Here is a 19,664-nt window from a genome sequence, read left to right on the forward strand (position 1 = left end):
GCTGTTCTTACTGTTTTATCAGCTGTTCTTACTGTTTTATCAGCTGTTCTTCCTGTTTTATCAGCTGTTCCTACAGTTTTATCAGCTGTTCCTACAGTTTTTGTTTTATTTTAAGCCTGTATCTGTATTTCTGTAAAGCACTTTGTGATTTTTATCTATGAAAAGTACTACAGTATATAAATAAAGCTTACTTACTTACCGGTACTTACAGACTTACAGACAGACTAGTACCACTGAAAACATAACTTCCTTGGCGGAGGTATTTAGGTTTACCAAATCGACCAATAACGCACATTCATAGTTGCGTCGTTCTAGTCTTTAAATCACATACTCAGAGCATTATAATCAATGTTTTTCCAATTATTCAAGAGTAAAAGCAAAGAGCAGATACTTAAATCATGTCTTAATACTGAGATAAATTTAAAGACTAACTGTCTTACCCGTATGAGCGCAAAGGAGCAAACTGACCGACCACAAACTGTCGAACTGCTTCCTTCACACATTTTAGAGCACATATGAATCAGTTCTTTGGGGTAACGTCTTGTTTTAAAACTGCTATGAAGTACAAACTATTAACTTCACACCGCAAGAACAAAAAATAAAGATTACTTACAGTCCTGTAGTTGTGTGAGAACTGCTGCTGCTTTTAGAAGGTGTGCTGTTGTGTGTGCGAACCCCTGATTCAGTAGTGTGTTTTGTGTTTGAGTGTGTAGTTTGTGTGGTGGGAGTCTGAAAGCTGTAGTCACTATTCAGTGTGTGGCATGCTGTTCACTGACCCAGAAATGGACACTCATCAGCTCCGCAGCTTTGGATGAATCAGCGGGGAGCTGCCATTGTGGGGAAAGAAGGCCGAGTAGTGGGGGGGGGGGGGGACAATGATCTGATGTGTCCCTCGTTTTTCACCTTCTGCACGTGTGGCGACTAACCTGCTGTTGCTTTATGTGTACAGCAAAGTACTTCTACTAACAGTTCAAATGTGTTCTTCACAGTTACTTAAGTAGGATTTTGTTCATCGGGCAGTGGCATGTTATCAGTGAGCCTAAAGAGAAGACTGGGTCGGGGCCTTGACCCAGAACCTCCTCTGACTGAGTGCACGAGTGACATGTGAGCGCTGTCATAGCTCATGTAATTTGGTTCTGTTGAGAGTCGTTTTGCACCAGACCAGATTTATGGTTTCCTCTTTATTTTTCTTCTAATTCTTACTAATCACACAAACAGAACAAACAAACAACTCTGTTCTTCTCTTCAGAATAAAATGTTCATTGTTTGTTACAGTGTTGTTGTTTTTTAATCTATAAGACCTGAGACAAACTGAACTGCCAATGCTCTCATTCTCTCTCTCTCTTTATTTATCTCTCTGTCTCTTTCTTTTCGTTATTTCATATTCAGCAACTTCGTACCCATGTGGGACTCTGAAGCAGAGCTTTGATGTTTTCAGCAACTGAAACACCATATTTGTGTTTTATCATGACGTGTTAGTTACTTTGTGTTCACACTTCACCCTGATGCGTTCAAGTCTGTTATGTTGATTTTTTGGGGGATTTGGGGGATTTGTTCATCATGGGTTTCATATGATATCCATACATGAACTCGTTTGTTCCCATTGCACTCCCAGTTATTTTCAGATAACCAGTGTTATTTTACATTTCCTAGGTTTTATCTCAATTCAGTTCCATTTCATTGTAGACCTAAGTGTAACACATAGTCACAGGAGTTAAACAAGCGCCCTTGCTTCTTGCCAGAGGGATGAAATGGTGGGAGATTTAGAGGGGCTTTTCCCAGGGAGACCTTTTCCTGCCGGCAGGTTTTATTTTTCATCTCCTCAGGAAGCGGTGGCAAGCGTCCTGTGAAATGACTGTTAACCATATTTTGTTATTCATTCATCACATAGTTGATGTAGCATCAATGGTTGCACCATTGTTGTTCATGTATTACTTTGTTGTTGTTTTTTTTTATATATAAATATCTTTAAAATTTGACACCAAATCCTGGTTTACAAAGTTGTACGTGAACCACATGCACTGGGCACTATAGACACATCATCAGCAGTAATATCCTCAAAATTAGCTGACTGATGCTTGATGCCAGCGTCCTGGAAGAAGCTGATATCCACACCATCACAGCCATCATAGCCCAACACCAGCGCCGATGGACAGGCCACATCATCCATATGCCAGATATCTGTCTGCCAAAACAAGTGCTTTACCTTGTCATTGGAAAGTGTGCTCCAGAAGATCAAAAGAAAAGTTATAAGGACAACATCAAGACAAACATCAAAAAATACCATACTGACCTTAAGAACTGGGAAGAAAGAGCAACCAACAGGGAGACCTGGAGATGGTCCTTGAAGCCATTGCACTATGTGATGGCGACCTCCATCGTGCCACAGCAGACGAGCGCAGACACCAGAGCCACCACCAAAAAGGCCCAAGCTCAGCTTTCCACTCATCCACTGCTCAAAAATATGCAGCTCCAGAATCAGCCTTTTCGCTCACCTGAAGATCCACAAGGACCAAGACAAAAGATACTCCTCAACACTGAGTGACCACCGATGGATGACATCTGTCACCCACTGTCCCTCCTCTGGACATGTCCAAACCATTCCAGTCTGGCCTCTCTAACTTTATCTCCCAGTTGTTCAACCTGTGCTGTACCTCTGATGATCTCATTCCTAATCCTTGTCACTCCTGAGGAGAACCTCAACATCTTCATTTCTGCCACTTCCAGTTCTTTCTCCTGTCTTTTTGTCAATGCCACCTTCTCTAGACATAGCTGGTCTCACTACTCTTACTGTGACCCTTTCATTTGACCTTTGCTGACACTTTTGTCACAAATCAGACCTGTAACTTTCCTCCATCCACCCCATCCTGCATGGACTCTCTTCTTCACCTTTTTTTTTTTACCTGTTTTCCCGCACAATCGACCCTAATAGGCCTAGGGTCAGACTGTCAGTAGGCCATACCCTACTTGAAGTCCTACACCTTTGTGACCTCTGCTCCTTGTAGTCTCATTGTTCCACCTATGCCATCTTGCTACAGCTGAATTTTACTCCTCTTGTAAGCATACAAGACGGGTATCGCCCGGGTTTTGAACTGTTTGACTTGTTACCTTCAGGGAAACGCTACAGGTGCATCAGAACACGAACAAACAGATTCAAGAACAGTTTTTTCCCGAAAGCCATCACTACACTGAACTCACACATGCACTGATTTAATAATCTAACCTCCCAAACACCTGGACTTCTACTGTGCAATACTACTGACATTTCATACTCTCAGTCACCTTAACTACCTCACTAATATCCATAATGTGCAATACAATTGTGTAATACTTGTATTTTTTACTTTCATTATTATATCTATATTGCGTTACATTTTTTATATTTTTAGTGTGTGTTTAATGTGTGTTTTCTTAAGGCGTGTTTTTGCACTGGAAAAAGGAGTGGCTCTTAATTTCATTGTACTGCGTATAAAGACAATAAAGGCATTCTGATTCTGATACCTCCACCTCTGTTCTCTGCTTTTGCATCAGGCGTCCCTTAAAATAATAAATCCTCCAAATATTATGGCTTTAATGTTTTGGGTGTTGCGTGTATATAGAATAAGAATAGACCAATGGTTTGCAATAAAAACACTTTAAACGAAACTGGACTGTTAATGTTAAACTCCTGGTTGAACGGTGAGCCAGTCCACACGGTTGTGTGACGTCACAAATACGCGACTCAGCCCCACAGGGCGACCTGCTGAAGTTTAGACTTAACTCGCTAAGGTAGAGTAATTCTCTAATCCTGGAATGGGTACTCCTTATCACACCATCATTGTAGACATTTTTAATTTAACGTGAGCATATTTACCACCGCCGTTAAAACGGAAATAACGTTAGCGCCCAGGCTAAAGAGTTAGCCGCGGAGCTAACAGTTGTTTGGGTTCAGGTTTGCTCTCCTCCGCTTTAATACTTTTAAACTGTTCTTATTTTAAAACAGTGACCCCCTTTACGTGTCAGTGAACTTCACATGTAAAATTAAAACAGCAGCTGTAGCACATTCGTGAAACACGACTTTAATGTGGTGGCTTTCCTACCGTTTATAGTTGTTTTACAGTCTTTTGTGTAAAAAGTTTTTAATCCAGACCTTAACAGACGAGTACATTTCGTTTCTGTAATTACTTGACAGAACAAGAACAGTGTTGTTAAATAAAGTTTAAATCACAAGATGTTACATTATTATTTTTTTGTCTCAAATCTACTAATCAACACATCTTCAACAGGTTTATTTTACTCGCTTAAATTTCAAAGTCTGGAATAAAAACTTATTTATTCTGATTATTATAAACCAAACCATTTTCAGAACTGCTTTCAATACTTTGATTACACAAATTAGGTTTAAAAATTAAAGTTATTGAAACCTAGCAGGCTGCAGCTTGACATGTTTTTTTAAGTATGTAAAGGAAACCCTTTGTATATTTTGAAAAACTTTTTTTTTTTTTACCTTTATTATTTTTGTGTGTACTTTAGCACCACACCTAGTTTCATTGGTTTTATTGGCTCACTTGCTGCTGTGACATTTTCTTTTTATGGTTACATAATGCAGGCGTTACTAAACTTAAATTTGACCATTTTATGAATAGTCGAGGTTAAAGAAGTCTTTATCAGAGCCGTGAACTCTGAATTCAAACATATTTGGCTGAAACGTCAGAGTTTTGTAAAGGTATGGAGAATTGAAACAATTGTTTGTTTGGTGAAGGATGGCCAGGCGGTGGTCAGAGGGCCACGCCACGTCTGTCCTGTGTGTCGGTGCATCTTCAGGTCCAGATGGTCTCCTGGCTTCAGGTGCTGAGGGTGGAGAGCTGACGGTGTGGGGTCAGGATGGCTCCGTCGTAGGCCGTCACCTTCTCCCTGGAGGAGAGGACGTCACCGGCGTGGCGTTCACACCTGCAGGTCCGACCCAGCTGTTTGTGTCACACGGAGACGCAGTGAGCGTGCTTGACCCCAGGAACCTGAAGGGCCCGGTGGAGGATTTTCAGGGTGCCGGGGAGGAGGAGATTAACGCTTTAGCGCTGAACGAGACCGGCTCAGCCCTGGCAGTGGCTGACGACTCCGGGGCCATGCGGATACTCGAGATTCCTGGTGGGAAAGTGTGCAGGACGCTGCGCAGACACACCAACATCTGCTCCTCCGTGGCGTTCCGGCCCCACAGACCCAACAACGTTGTGTCTGTTGGACTGGACATGCAGGTGAGGAGGACAGAGAACTTTTTGTAAATTGGCTCCTGCTGCACTGAGACATCCATCGCTCCTTTGTCATTTCAGGTGATGCTGTGGAGTCTGCAGAAAACCTGCCCATTGTGGACTGTCAACCTCCAGGATGCGACAGAAGAAGAAACCCATGAGCAACGCCCAGGCCAGCTTTTCAACCCGCCTCTGGCCCACTGTGCCTCTGTGTCCAGCTGTGGAAACATATTAGGCTGTGCAGCAGAGGACGGACGGGTGCACCTGATGCGGATCGGCAGCGGCTCCAAACTGGAACAACATGGAGTCGTCAAGGCGCACAGTCAGGGGGCCTCACAAGCCCATTTCATTAGTTTCCTTCCCCACCCCTACTGGCTGGTCTCAGGAGGAAACGACAGCCACGTGGCTCTGTGGGACCTCAGTAAGCACCCCGTGGTGGCTCCGGAGGGCAAAATCCAGGCGCCTCAGCATCGAAAAGGGAAGAGCAAAGGGAAGAGAAAAGAGCAGGATAAATCAAAGGAGAAAGAAGAGACTGCGGAGGAAGAGGAAGCAGCTGTCGAGGACAAATCTGGACCCAAACTGAGCATCAATCATGGAGACAAGGTGAACTGGTTGTGTCCCGTGGTGCTGAAAGGAGAACAGAGTGTGGTAGTTGCAGATCAGAGCACCAGTTTAACCATCTACCCTCTGCCTCAAACATGAATGCACCATTTTCTTTGGACTTGTTTTGAGCAACTTTTCTCTGAGCCTGAAACTCTTCAGTGTGTTGTTTGAGATGGACTCGCCCCGATTAAAATCCACTGGTTTTACAGAAAGACAAGCATCTCGTGAATGTGATCCGTCTTGAGAATTCACACTATATTTAACCCAAAAAGACTCAACCATTTTGCATGTGTGGTCTTTTTAAAGTGACATCTTTTGAAATCAACTTTTGGTCCGACGCTAGATTAATTACATGCGTCTGAACGGTTTTGTAGTCTGTAAAAACGACCACATCTGACAAAAGAAACATGCTTTTAATGTTCAACTGAGTCTACAGCCCTTTTTCTAGTGACATAAAACATCTCAATCCGCACCAGATGACAAACGCTGACTCAGCAACAAATAAAGATCCGCTTCGACACATCTGAAAATAGTGAGACGAGGCAACACGCAGGACCTCACCTCCAGGGAACAATGGTGCTTCAAAAAGAAACAAAAACCCAAAATATAAAACAGCATGTTGATGACTCGAGTGAAATGAATGGGGATTTGTGTGTGTGTTAAATAAATCCTAAATCATTACAGGCTTGTTGGTCTTTTACAACTCGACACATTCTTTTCAAAAGCACTAAATTCAAACAAATTTCAGTCTGGAAACAACTAAATGTGTTTCTGAACAAACACCAGAACAAACAACAGAAACGAGGCACACGGAACACGATCCAAGTTCATAAAAGAAAGTAAATTCTTGCTTATTTCACACGTGGTTCTTTGACGCCAACAAGCTCAAAATAAATCTGGTGAAACTATTTTTCGTAAACTTCCTGCTAGATCATTCCTAAACAAAGCTTTCAGTTTCAAACTGAACAAAGTGACGTTTTCTCAGCGCTGCAGAGGAACCGATAGCAGGCCTCTTGTCCTTAATTTCCACAGTAATCAAATCATTTAAGCACGTGTGACCGAATGTTTTCCATCGTTAACCCTTTGATGCTCGGGTTCCCATTTAAATGGAGTTAACGCAGCGATCCATCACCCCTCAGTTGATTACTGAGATGATGATCTGAGTCGCTCTCTGCCTCTTACAAAAGCACTGATTGTGCTGAGCAGACGATTTTTTTTTTTTTTTTTTTACAGTTTAGCCAGGCTCTTCTGCAGACTCTCGATGTCCGCCTCCACTTCTTCGCCCTTGCTGCCGCGAGCGCTGCACTCCAGGAACTCCACCTTCATGGGCAGCTGGCTGAAATTGAAGTCCTTCCCTTTTTTCCCCAGATACACGCTGCCGCCCACGGAGCCGTCCTGAGCGCTCAGTGCTGCGGAGTGAGTCACTCTCAAGGTGTTTCTGTGAAGGGAGAAACAAAATTATACTGACGTCTGTTTACAAACTCTCATAGTTAAAAGCTGACCAAAATTCAATCTATGGATTTGCGCTCACACAGCAAGAACATTTTGAGATTTACTTACAGCTCTTTTTCCAGCTGCTGTTGAATCAGTTTAGCAGATTTTGCCATGGCGATGTCTGTCAAAATAAAAGCTCAGTAAATAATAGCAAACGTGTTACAGATAGTTTTAAATAAACACTGTCGTACAAGGAGGTGTTTTTAACACAGTAAAAGTTGTTTCACCTTGTTTGTTGCATGCCACCAGAAGAGTTGGAGCATTTTTGGAGATCACCGCATCCGTCAACAACATGTACAGAAACTCTGCAACGTCTCGCACCTCCTTCTGGAAAATGGCGCTGTCCACTACAAACACGATAGACCTGGACAGACAAGAGAAAGGTTGTTCAGGTGATCAGGAGAACGATCGAACACGTCAAACATAAAAACACACCTGTACACAAAAAGGTTGGCCCAATCTCACCTGGCTGCAGACTTGAACTTCTCCAAATACTGAGAGCGGAGGCTGTCATGTCCTGGCAGGTCTATCAGGGTCCAGGTGCTGGCCTGAAAACCAAGACAAGCCTCCCAGTCAGCGTCAAATTATTAATGTGAATCCAAGCTGCAACATAATAATGACTAACTCTGTCGTTTTTAGCTTTGTACGGAGCACTGTTGTCAGTGATGGATGTCAGCGTCCGTTTGAACTTCCCTGAGAGCAGCTGCAAAAACACAACAAGGAGCATTTCTTTTAAAAGTTTTAAAAAAAGCAACAACATGCTTTTAGCGCCCATGAAACAACAGCTGCATGAAACTTACCCTGATGAAGAGAAGGGTTTTCCCAGAGTCACACAGTCCCACCAACAGCACAGCACTCCGGACAGTTTTACCGGTGAGAAAGTACTTTAAAAACACTAAAAACAAAAACGGAAATACTAGTCCGCTATAAACACTGTAGTTTATACGCAGAAACAAGAATATGACTCCGTGCTGTGCAGCTGGGAACAGTTCACGTTAGCTTTAGCATAGCTAACTTGTTAATTTAAAATAGAAAATTAAATACCAACTATAAGTGCTTTGCTAAGAAAACCCGCTTGTCCGATAGTTTAAATTACCGCTGCTAAGCTACACGCTACATCTAGCTAAATTAAATGTTGAGCACAGCTTGCTAGGCTACATGCTAGGCATAGCCTGCTAGGCTAACGTGTGCAGTGACTTCTTACCGCAGGTGATGACGACCACCGCCAAGGCTACGATAACCCCGATAAGAATGACGGGGTCTTGGGCTTCAAGTTGCTGACGAATAGAGTCCAGGTATGGCTCAAATGGGTTTTCTGTCATCTCCTGGTCCGCTTTTTGTCCCATGTTTCTTTTGGTGCACCGTCCGTTCTAAACTACTTTGAATTGGACACGTCGCCTTCCTCCGTGTTCCTCCAGCAGCCTGTAGGGGGCCGGAGTGGACAGCAGGTGGCGCTGTCGGGCTGCATGTGCAGCCAGGACCAGCAGAACAAGAGATTCATCACGTTTATGTAAAGTTCATGCGAAGAACAAAATGGTGTAAAAGCCACAATAACGTGTGAACATCTTTATTACCTTAGTAAAATTATCTCACAGAACAAAAATATAAGAAACAGTCAAAATTATGACACGTCATTTTTTTTCCATCAACCAAGGATAATATCCTTGAATTTTTTTTATTTTTTATGTTGAAACGTTGTGTGACCAAATATTTTGAACACTTAATTTGATTTGAGGTTCCCAAATGTTTTTGTTTTTTTTTTAAACGTGGAATCTCCTGTTCATCTGAAGAGCATATCTTTAGAGCATTAACGTGAAAAGAAATATTTCCATCCAGGTAAACTTCATATGTTGTCATCATGTCAACATGTTACCATGTTCAGTTTTAACTGAGCATTCTTGTTTCCTGAATAAAGTATGGGCTAATAAATATAAAGTTCTGCAAGAGAGAAAAGGAAGCCACCCCCATATATTCACAATATAAACTACTCCTTAAATTCTTATTTTTGGGTGATAAACTTTTCATTTAAAGCAAATCATTATTTACCCTCCAAAATAATTTATTACATTTAACTGTGCTCTACTTCCTGTTAGATTTATTCCAAAGTAGATAAAGGTCCAGCATTTTGATGAAACGAGAGAAGAAACTAAGACTTCTCCAACCAGATGCACTTTTACGCACGCCTCCAGCCCTCGCAGGCATTTGGCGCGCGCTTTTTACGCACGCTGGTTATTTGATTCCTCGGGTCTGAGCGCGGAGTCCAAACCCCGAGACCTCCTGGAGGACGGGTCTTTGTGTGTCATTCAAGCCGGGCTCTTCATGGGGGGAGGGGGGCATCTTGTTTCTGGTCGGAATAAGAAATGACAAACTCCAACTGACGGCTCCAGCGCGCTTTGCTCAGAGAGTTTCCTTCCTCAGTAGTTCTCTTCCAATCGAAGACTTCCTTCATCTGTCTTTATTTGGAGCATCTCTCTCAGGGGATTCATTCAAACAGGCAGGATGGCTTCGTGTTACCTCCACGCGCTGTGCATGTGGATAAGTTTAGTGTCTCCCTCGCTTGGAACTGGGTTTGTTTATCACTTTCCAGGCATCACTGTGCAGCGGCATCACACGGGTCCGCCGGGCTCAGGCTCCAGAAACCAGCTGAGGTTAAACAAAATGAACCTTTTTACAGATTTATGCACATATGGACTTTGTTGCTGTGGAGGGAAACTTTTTTTTTTTTGCACAACTTAGACGGTTGACTAGCAAGGATTACATCTTTTTATTCTGCATTTTTCAGGAACTGGTGTCAGCACACTGTCTCCAGGACAGTACCCTGTAAGGTCCACAATGGGACAGAAACCTCAGTACAGAGAGTGCTGGGCTGCCGATGGCCGGGACCATGTGCCAAAGTGATCAGGTATCTTCACACATCTCCTCCTTCAACTCTTTTAGGTTCTTGAAGCTGCTGTTTACACTCAGTCATGGGAAGTCCTGCACAAACCCAGTAGATTTAGTACTGATCAAAGTGCTGCAGATAAACAGTCAGGAACCATTTCCATCCACTCAAGTGTCGATCAGCTCTCAAAGGTTCTGGAAGAAAACTTCTGCCACTGGAATAAACTAAAACATCATGATTCAAAAATAACATCTCACAACTATGAAATAATTATGATACAGTACCTCATGATTATTTTATATTTATAATAATATACTAATTCACTATACCTTACTATCTCATGATTATGAGACAGTATTTTATAATGTACCAATACTAATAGTATACAAGTTTACAAAGCTATACTAAAAAATTCAATTCAGTTTATTTATGTAGCACCAAATCACAACAAAGTTGTCTCAGGGCACTTTCCAGAAACATTCACGTACATAAAAGCCAATTAGTAAAGTTCTCTATCTAAGGAATCCAGCAGACAAGTTGAATCTTGGCTTCGTCGCAGTCTCCCATCCTGAGCAAGCACAGTGGCAACAGTGGAAATAAAAAACTCCCTTTTAAAAGGAAGAAACCTCCAGCAGAACCAGCTCAAGTGGCCATCTGCTTTGACCGGCTGGTTGAGAGGACAGGAAGGAGAGACAGACGAACATAGAATGGTAGGTCCAGGTAAAGGTCCAGGTGTATCTGAAAGACAAAAAAAAAAAACACGTTAAGGATAGAAAAAATAATTACAAATACAAAACAGGTTGAGCAGAGTAAGTAAAGACAGTAGCAGAGTGAAAAGTGTGGTCAGTTTGTCCTCCAGCATTCTAAGCCTATAGCAGCATAACTAAAGGACAGCTCAGGAAACCCAAGCTGACCCTAACTATTGGATTTAGCAAAAAGTAAAATCTTAAGCCCAGTTTTGAAACTGGATAATGTGTCAGCCTCACGGACAGAGATTCGAAGTTGGTTCCACAAGAGAGGAGCCTGATAACTGAAGGATCTGCCTCCCATTCTGGTTTTGAAAACTCTAGGAACCACAAGTAAACCTGCAGTCAGAGAGCGAAGTGCTCTGTTAGGAAAATATGGAACAATAAGATCTGTAATATAAGGTGGAGCTAGGTTGTTGAGAGCTTTGTAGGTTAGAAGTAAGATTTTGAATTCTATTCTGGATTTGACAGGGAGCCAATGAAGAGAAACTAAAACTGGAGAGATATGATCTCTCCCACTAACTCCAGTTAAGACTCTGGCAGCAGCATTTTGGATCAACTGAAGACGTTTTAAAGAAGTATTTTGACATGTAAATAATAAACCAAATACTGTATACTATTACTAAGCCATACTAAATACTGTATACTATCTCATAATTATGAGATTTTATGCCACAATTATAAAATAATGTTATAAATATAGTTTACAATACTAATTATATACTATACCATACTATACAAGTTTACATATTAGCAAACAAGTTTGTCAAACTATACTGCATTATACTTTACAATACTATGCTACATTATACTATACTTTTTTCTGTATTACTTTACTATTGCTAATAGTATAACACTATATTATACTACACTATACAGGTTTACTATGCCAATGGCATACAAGTTTACCAAACTATACTCCACCATACTATACAGTACTATACTACACTGTGCTATGCAAATTCTGTATTGTTGTACTCTTACTAAAAGTACACCAGTTTGCTGTACTATACTATACCATTCTATACTATATTATACTATACTACATTCTGCTCTACAAATTCTGTATTACTGTACTATTACTGACAGTATACCAGTTTACTATACTGTACTTTACTATACTACAGTGTATTGTGCTATACAAATTCTTTATTACTGTACTCTAACAGTATACCACTATACTATACTATACTATACTATACTATACTATACTATACTATACATGATTTACCATTCATACTTTACTAAATATTCTATGCAATAAAATATTATCTGTAGTACTAGTATTTTCACAGCACTGTTTCTGAACAAACTGTGTATATTTGTTTGGTTTTGTTAACGGTTCAGTAGATGTGAATCAAAAATCAAGACAAAATAAAAGAAAAACTTTTTAGAATAACAGTATAACCATCTAAATAATGTAGTTTACTAACAACAACTATGAGATGCTATCATAAAATAGCACAATCAGATGCTTTTGAGATTCTAAGTCGTGATTCTGAGACGCTAAGTCAATATTTGGACTTACAGGATCAGTTTTTATCAGAGTAGATTTGATTTGTAGGAGCTTTATTTAACCAGGTGAGTCAGTGGACTTCTACTGATTGCCTTCATTTGATGTGGTAATTGTAATATAATGGTTAAAAAAAAGAAAAAAAAAGTCAAAAAGCTCTATTAGACTTTAAAAAAAGGACTTTTTTTTCCAACCAAAGCAATATAAATGCAAATGTTATTTGGTAGCGTTTTAGGATCAGCTTAATACAGAAGGTTGTACAAAATGAAAATATATTAACTGCAACAGTTCAACTAAATCTCATGATCTTTGCGTCTTGTGTTTCCTCCCTTTTCTCAATTTCCTTCTCTCTTTTTGTGCATTGCGACAGAAAGTTGAAGCACTTTGATCATCTCTGTGCCTTTTCTGTTTCTGTAAGGCTGCACGTTAACAACATCCTTTCCCCTTTTGTTTGTTTTCCAGCTACAGGACTGTCATTAAGCCGTTGTTCAAGATCACCTACAAGCAGGTTACCACACTGGAGTGGAGATGCTGCCCTGGATTTGTGGGAGAAGAATGTCGTGAAGGTACGTTTAAAAACGGTCACATTCTGCCGGGAGTTACCAGAGAGCAGTGTTCTCAAGGGCTGTTTGTTTTAATCAAACACATCTGGTTTTTTTAGCAGAACCAGGCAGCTTTACCCACATCAGTGCCCTGTTTTCATGTTTGCTGGTGTGTATGTGGATAGTTTGCTAATCACACTGCTGTGTATTGTGGAGCCTTTTGATATGGTTGTAAAGTCGGGTTGAATAAAGACAGAAAGTCTGTGTTTGATTACTTGATGGAAACTTTAGAACGCAGTTGAAAAGGATTTTGTGTTCTGTGGTTTGGTACCTTTATTCATTTCGGAGTCTGGGAGGAGGATTACAATCACAGTGTCCTCCTTTCATTGCGCGAACACTCGCATCACTCTTTTACAGCACGGAGTCCGCTTTGCCTGCCTCCCTGAACTTCTTCATGGCTAAAACAGCCCGAAAGATGAATGAAAAATAGCCCGGGGGGAACGTTCAGAAGGGCGGCTTGTAAAGTGGACGGCTTCTCGGCAGAGGGCCGCTCTGCCCCTGGACACCGCAGACCGCAGACTCTGAGCTCAAAAAATACCCGAAGGGTCAAGCCACAACGGTCAGCCTGAGGAAAATGAGCTGGAGTTGTGGCTGGAGTTTCAAGGCAAGGCTGCACATTTTATATGTTTTAAACATCACAGAGGCTTGTAAAGAGTCTGACTGGAGTTATTTAAAATGCACAGTTATATGAACTGTTCCCGTTAAACTTAATTTGTACAGACTATAGCTTGGAGCTGGGCAAAAAGCACTGGCTTATAGTCTAATTGGTCCAACAATATGGTCATATTTACTGTATTCATTGTTACATTAGATGGAAAAGATTTACCGCAAAAGCACATTTTAAAACGCATGAAGCAAACATTACACAGCAATTAGAAGCCGTTATTTTCCTGGTTCTGGCTATTATTCTGCTCAAAGGCAGCTGCATTGCCTGGTGCCAGAGATTTGGGTTCATTTGACACCAAGTTGCTTTAGGAGGGCGAAGAAGTAATCAGCAGTTTATTTAATATTAGCTAAAATGTGTTTGTGCTTTCTCGTGTCAGAGCAGTGGGGTAATCATCTCCACGTGGAGACACGGTGGGTCGGGTTGGACTCGGGGAGAACTTAAAGACAGACCGATGTCAGAGACAGTACATCACGCCGAGGAGTGGAGGGAGGAAGCTGAGGAAGTTGGAGCAGATTTAGGAACAAGGTGAAGAGAAGTGTCAAGTGTTTTTTTCTGTATCACAAGGTTCCAGCTGCTGTAATCTGTCCAGATTAATGAGTCTGACACTTCTCCACCAGCTCTTTGAACCATAGGTGACCACCAGGCCATGGCTTAAATAACAAAGTTATTTAATGCAGTAAATGTTTCTGACTCCTTCACAGTTTTTCTCAATTTTTGCATATGTTGCAATGCAAAAGTTTGAGGCCAAATCTACTTTTTCTAAATTTTGCTTCTAATAATAGAACTTTCTCCTAATTTTTTTTAAGTGATCACATAGTTTGCCAGGTTTTCTGGAGGTCTTTCACAGTTTATGTTTGGACTTTGGCTGATTTTTCTTTTTAAATTTTTTTTTACTGATTTTCACTAGCCCTTGTTCCTGATGACAGAAAATATTGTGCTGTGTGTGGTCAAAAGGATGAGGTAGGCAAATGGAGGACAAAATAAACGTCAGCCCTAAAAAATACTATCGAAAGCAGGTGAACAGTATCTGACCATTATGCCTTTAAGAAACAAGAAAAAAAAATACCGCAAATCTTTAACAAGTACTGAGAAGTTTCACTTGATTATTTGTACTACTGTATGCCAAGTTATCAGCTGAGAGCACCTAGTTGGCGCTTAAATAAAATTTTGTGTCTGCTGCTAAACTGTTAGTTTTTATATTTTTTTGTGAATCCAACTAAAATTTTGATAAAATGTAACGGGCTGTTAGTAAAAAATAAACTTTAACAAAGCTGCTAGTTTTGTTTTTGCTTTTTACCTAGAAAAAACTTTTAGTAACTTGCTACCTAGTTAGCAAGTTACTAGCTAAATATCTAGCTAGCATAGCTTTTTGTTTCATTTTTGTTACTAGTAAAAAGCTTCTAATAACTTGCTACTAGAGCTGCTTTCGGGCCCAATAAATCCGACCTGACCCGGCCCCAGCCCGTAGCCATCATTTCTGAACCCCACCCAACCTGACAAATTAACAGTTATTACAGGTCTGAACCAGAAAAAACCCCTGACATTTTTAATTAAGCTTTATTAACAATCGGCGGACGTACGTGGCTGAATAAAGGGGGCAGAAGATCGGAGCTGAGGGGGTGTTTGTCCTTTCATGGCCGTCAAAGTGCATTAAATCCCTGCTTCAACCTGCATTCTGCATTATTCAGACACGGACCCTGCTCTGACATGTCTGCATTGTGACCCACCTGTTTGGGTCGTCGGCCGAGCGCGTCTGCTGAGTGCAGCGGCTGAACGTCCATTTGGGCGATGGATTGCTTTCAGGCAGTATAGTCCCATTTGAAGCTTAACTGAAATTTATTTTACCTCTTTGAAGGCCGGTCAGCTCACGATCAAATGGCCACGTGCGGCTGGGGATTGTATGGCAAGCCACGTTGCCATATAATTGGATAGAATGTCAAGCCATATTTCCATATAATTGGATCGCGGCTGATCTGCTGACACAATCAAAAGCCCGCCACCGACCTGGTCTGCCCATCCAGCACATTGTTATGGCCCGGATTGGCCCAAATTCAGGTCGGGCTGGGCTTTGGACCCGGATTAGAAATGACAGCTCTACTTGCTACTTAGCTAGCTACTTAGCTAGCAAGGCACTAATTAAGTAGCTAGCTAGCATAGCTTTTTGTAACATTTAATTTTTAATTTGTTACTAGCAGGGCTTAATTTGTAAACGGATTTATGCTGGAACGCAAAGTCTGGGTGGGCTGGCGGGGTTGGGGTGGGGGGATCCTCCCCCAGAAATTTTGAATAAAGTAGATGAGATTTTCCTGCATTTTGTTGTATCTTAACGAGTCGTTAAACTTCTATGTTTACCTAAATTTGTAAACACTCTGCTTCTGTCAAGCATCCTAACACCCCCCCCCCCTCACACACACACACACACTTTCTTGACGGTTCCGAGCCAACACTGTCCCCGCTCGTTGTCCGACTCAACATGTGAAACCTCCAGGCGCCTCCTCCGTCTGTTCATTGCGGCTGCCTGTGGGCTCCTGCCTGGTTAGCTGGGCAACCACCCCCACCACTCTTTTAGGGGCGGAGATTTTTTTAAGGGTAGAAGAGGAATTGCTACAAGGGGCAGCTCGTATGCTCGTAAGTGGCTGTTGTGTTTAAAATGAGTGTTTATGTAATTATTTTTAGTTCTTTATCCAATATAAGTTTTATTCGTTCAAGGCAGTCATATTTGTTCGTAACTTCATTATTAGTAAGCCTGAGAGTTACCGGATCCAAGCAAACAGTTATTGGAATGCACCCTGTCAAAGTAAGAGCGTTCCCGGACCCTGTTCCAGCAGGATCCGGCTCAAATTAAGCCCTGGTTACTAGTAAAAAGCTTCTAGTATATGGCTACCTGGCTAGCAAGTCAGTAGCTAGTTACAAGCTAATAACTCAGTAGCTGTGGGACTAGATACTGTAGGAACATGTTTCCCTAAAACAAAAATTTGAGAAACAGTTCCAGGAGCAAGTGCTGTGATAGGCTGCTGGTAACAAAGTGCTCAAAGATTTGAAATAAAACTGGTTCTTTGCTGTTTCCTGAGATTTGTTGACACCAAACTGGTTCATCCTTTGAGTTCAAAGAGTCTTTTTACGTGAATGATTTCATACTGTAGGTCAAAGATAAGTCACTTAAGCTTGCCTTTTAAAATTGTAGTGTACCTGACTGGAAATGAAAAGGAAGCCATTGTCCAAAATAAACAACTGAAAGACCTTTAGCTAGCATGAAAAACTATTTAAATGATTTCAAGACCGTTTAAATAATATGCATCTATTTTATTGTTGAGATTCAGTTCACAAACTTATTTTTTTGACATTTTCCTTTAGTAAATAGATAACAGTAACTTCTATTGGTACAGTGTCAAAGTCAAACCCCAAACCATGATAGTACCACTACCGTGTTTTACTGATTGGAAAACTTGACACTGGAGAGCTGTATTTTTCTTCTTTAAACATGATCGTTTAATTGAATTAAAATTAATGTAACTTGTCCACAAACGTTTTTTTAAACCCTTTTTGCTTGTTTACGTACAATTAGACATACAATTTAATATTTCCTGGAGAGAAGTGATTCTGTTTAGAGTTCATGTTGTTCAGATCGTTGTTGGAGAGTTTTAGTTGTTCTGGGTTTCCCTGGGTTCCTTTAGGACTTTGTAATCCTTACATTTCTTGCTCTTATGGTCAAACTTCACCCCCCGAGAGGCTAAAATGGTCTTGAATTTTTTCCAGCTGTTCACAATCTTTCTGACTGTTTGTAACCTTTTTCAGCTTGATAAGCATCAGCGTTTTTTTTTCTCATACTGAACGCCTCAGAAATCTCATTTGTTCTGACTACAACACACCTCCACACACGTGTAGTGAAGCTCAAACTTGGATTTATTCCTTATCTTAAAAAAAAAGGCCCACTAACTCTCACCAGATTGTCATCCTAAAGACAAAAAAAACCACACCTTTTCTTTAAAATATATCTGTGATATTTTGTTCAAATGGGCTCTTTTTTTTTTTAGAATGTTGTCATTTTAGGTAATTTTTTATAGCAATATAAACAATGCTAAAGGGTTCATAAACTTTCAAACATCAGTATAATTACCACACCCCTCCCCCATCCCCAACTGGTTTCCATCTTGCTCGCTAAGCTCGACTATTCATCTTCTGGCTCTGGCTTTCTGCCTAACAGACAGGTATAAAAAATGCTATCAGTCTTCTCATATAAGTAAGCACATGAGCATATTTCACAAAACGCCTCAGCTCCCTTAAGTATAGGCGCCTATAGCTGATAACATAATTCTGAGTGTGTGAGTTTATTTTGTGTCGCATATCCAACACTGAACATGCAGCTTGGTGCAGCAGAAAACCTCTACAGCCGGGGCTTCGAGCCAGCTGGTTTATCAGCAAAAGAGAGGACAGCCTTTAACCAGTGAAGATGACATCACCTCTAGTTGTAGCTGGACAGGGTTCTGGATTCACTTCAGGGGTCCCACGGGCCCTCGGAGCTCGTTGTGACGTAAAGAAGACTGGAGTTAAAAGTGTGTGAAAGTCGAGATAGTGTCTCTCACCTTCTCTAATTTAATCCTAATTCATTCTCTAAATGATGCTTAAATCAGACTGAATGGATAAAGCAAATTATGATTTACTTTTAGTCCGCCGGGATCCTAAACAGTAGTTCAGATCTCTTAAAGTTGAGTACTGAAGACGGGGTGTGAACAGTTTAGATCTTACCTGTTGTGCATAGCTGAACAGCCTCAGTTTGGAGAAAATGTTATTGTTTTTATTACACTGATGAGCTAATGTTGTTTTTAAAAACATCTCCAATTTTAATCTCATACAGACTCGTGTGAATGCTGTTTAAAAAAAACTGTACTTTTTGCATTACAGTTATTTCCCACCGTCGCAAAGCGAAAGGAGGAATTGAAAATACCCTCCATCCTTGCATGTTGTGAGAGTGATACCTCGAAAAATAAGTGAGGTACCGACTTCCATTTTGTTGTGTGGATGCATCTAGGTATAAGAAAGTTTTCTTTCGAAAATTGGCGTGCAAGGTCAAAATTCAAACCGGCCACCTCTATCATTTGTGAAAACTATGATTTTTAGATTTTATATTGCTTAAAAGTATAGTTCCTCAAAAGATTTAGGTGGCCAAAGATTAATCTATGGTGGCCAAGGCCACCGTTAGCCACCCCCTGGCTCTGCCATTGCACCTGGTGGTGGATCATATTGCTCCCTTTGCTTGCCAGGATCCATCTGCAAAAAACTTCTCTTCTTATACACAATGTAACACCTACCTACTTAAATATCTTTCATGAAAAACATTAAGGTTTACTTCCTGTCCAATTCCCATCCAGAATAACACCCATCTTGAAAACTACAAATATTCACTATTCAAATCCCTCAGTGACGGGGGACATCGGCGTACCACTTGTTTACTTTGTTTATGTAACAGCACAAACAGCAGCACCTAGCTGTAGCACTTCCAGTGCAGCCTGAGGAACGTCCAGCTGGAGTATCGTACAATTTCTGAATAAATTTGTCCCATGAAATCGACAGCAATTTAAACATTTTATAAAACAGCAGTTGCATGAGCAGTTTCTTGAAGTGTTTATTTAGCACCTTCAACTGAACCAACCGATTTCAGTATGTTTTAGGTTCCCAGCATAAGTGCTAATAAACCGACTGACAAGGTTGGGATAGTTTTAGCCAAACTTCGAGGATGAAGTCGTCTCAAAGCCTGAATTTGTGTGTTCGCTAATGGAAAACCTGTTTTTCTGACACTTTGAAGCGTCTATATTTGTGACGGTCCAGTTTGCGCTGGCTGTGCAGGGTGCATCTCTCAGGTTTGTACATTTTGCTCTCAGCATGGCTGTGCTAACACATGACGGCATGGAACACATTTAGGAGAAATGTGCTTG

At 41.0% G+C, this 19,664-nt stretch overlaps 4 protein-coding genes across 4 annotated transcripts in view; 2 read left to right on the plus strand and 2 right to left on the minus strand.

Moving 5' to 3' along the window:
• Positions 1 to 658, minus strand: part of neu4 (sialidase 4) — a 5,485-nt gene extending 4,827 nt beyond the window's left edge. The window contains exon 1 of the mRNA XM_037678203.1: positions 614 to 658. The gene's annotated coding sequence lies outside the window, so the exon portion shown is untranslated. The remainder of the gene's footprint in view (positions 1 to 613) is intronic.
• A 4,083-nt stretch (positions 659 to 4,741) lies between these two features.
• wdr53 (WD repeat domain 53) lies at positions 4,742 to 6,269 on the plus strand. The gene is made up of 2 exons (XM_037677520.1): positions 4,742 to 5,231; positions 5,307 to 6,269. Exons 1-2 carry the CDS (start codon positions 4,743 to 4,745, stop codon positions 5,925 to 5,927), a joined length of 1,110 nt encoding a protein of 369 aa, XP_037533448.1. The 5' UTR covers position 4,742; the 3' UTR covers positions 5,928 to 6,269.
• Positions 6,223 to 8,786, minus strand: srprb (SRP receptor subunit beta). The gene is made up of 7 exons (XM_037677521.1): positions 8,527 to 8,786; positions 8,123 to 8,217; positions 7,948 to 8,025; positions 7,788 to 7,870; positions 7,550 to 7,686; positions 7,389 to 7,443; positions 6,223 to 7,266 (listed from the first exon to the last, which is right to left on the minus strand). The coding sequence occupies exons 1-7, from the start codon at positions 8,666 to 8,668 to the stop codon at positions 7,056 to 7,058; spliced, it is 801 nt and encodes a 266-aa protein (XP_037533449.1). The 5' UTR covers positions 8,669 to 8,786; the 3' UTR covers positions 6,223 to 7,055.
• A 1,003-nt stretch (positions 8,787 to 9,789) lies between these two features.
• Positions 9,790 to 19,664, plus strand: part of LOC119410634 (collagen alpha-1(XXVI) chain) — a 33,720-nt gene continuing 23,845 nt past the window's right edge. The window contains exons 1-3 of the mRNA XM_037677519.1: positions 9,790 to 9,970; positions 10,105 to 10,224; positions 12,925 to 13,028. Of these exons, the coding sequence (XP_037533447.1) occupies positions 9,822 to 9,970; positions 10,105 to 10,224; positions 12,925 to 13,028 (373 nt within the window). The 5' untranslated portion in view covers positions 9,790 to 9,821. The remainder of the gene's footprint in view (positions 9,971 to 10,104; positions 10,225 to 12,924; positions 13,029 to 19,664) is intronic.

Source organism: Nematolebias whitei, chromosome 6, assembly GCF_014905685.2.
Source record: "Nematolebias whitei isolate Nwh7 chromosome 6, NemWhi1, whole genome shotgun sequence".
Lineage (NCBI taxonomy): Eukaryota > Metazoa > Chordata > Actinopteri > Cyprinodontiformes > Rivulidae > Nematolebias > Nematolebias whitei.

Coding starts and splice junctions, on each gene's coding strand:
- wdr53 (XM_037677520.1), top strand. CDS start 4,743: ATGGCCAGGCGGTGGTCAGAGGGCCACGCCACGTCTGTCCTGTGTGTC. Junction 5,232..5,306: donor CTGTTGGACTGGACATGCAG/GTGAGGAGGACA, acceptor TTGTCATTTCAG/GTGATGCTGTGGAGTCTGCA.
- srprb (XM_037677521.1), bottom strand. CDS start 8,668: ATGGGACAAAAAGCGGACCAGGAGATGACAGAAAACCCATTTGAGCCA. Junction 7,687..7,787: donor AAGTTCAAGTCTGCAGCCAG/GTGAGATTGGGC, acceptor TTGTCTGTCCAG/GTCTATCGTGTTTGTAGTGG. Junction 7,444..7,549: donor GGTGGCATGCAACAAACAAG/GTGAAACAACTT, acceptor TTATTTTGACAG/ACATCGCCATGGCAAAATCT.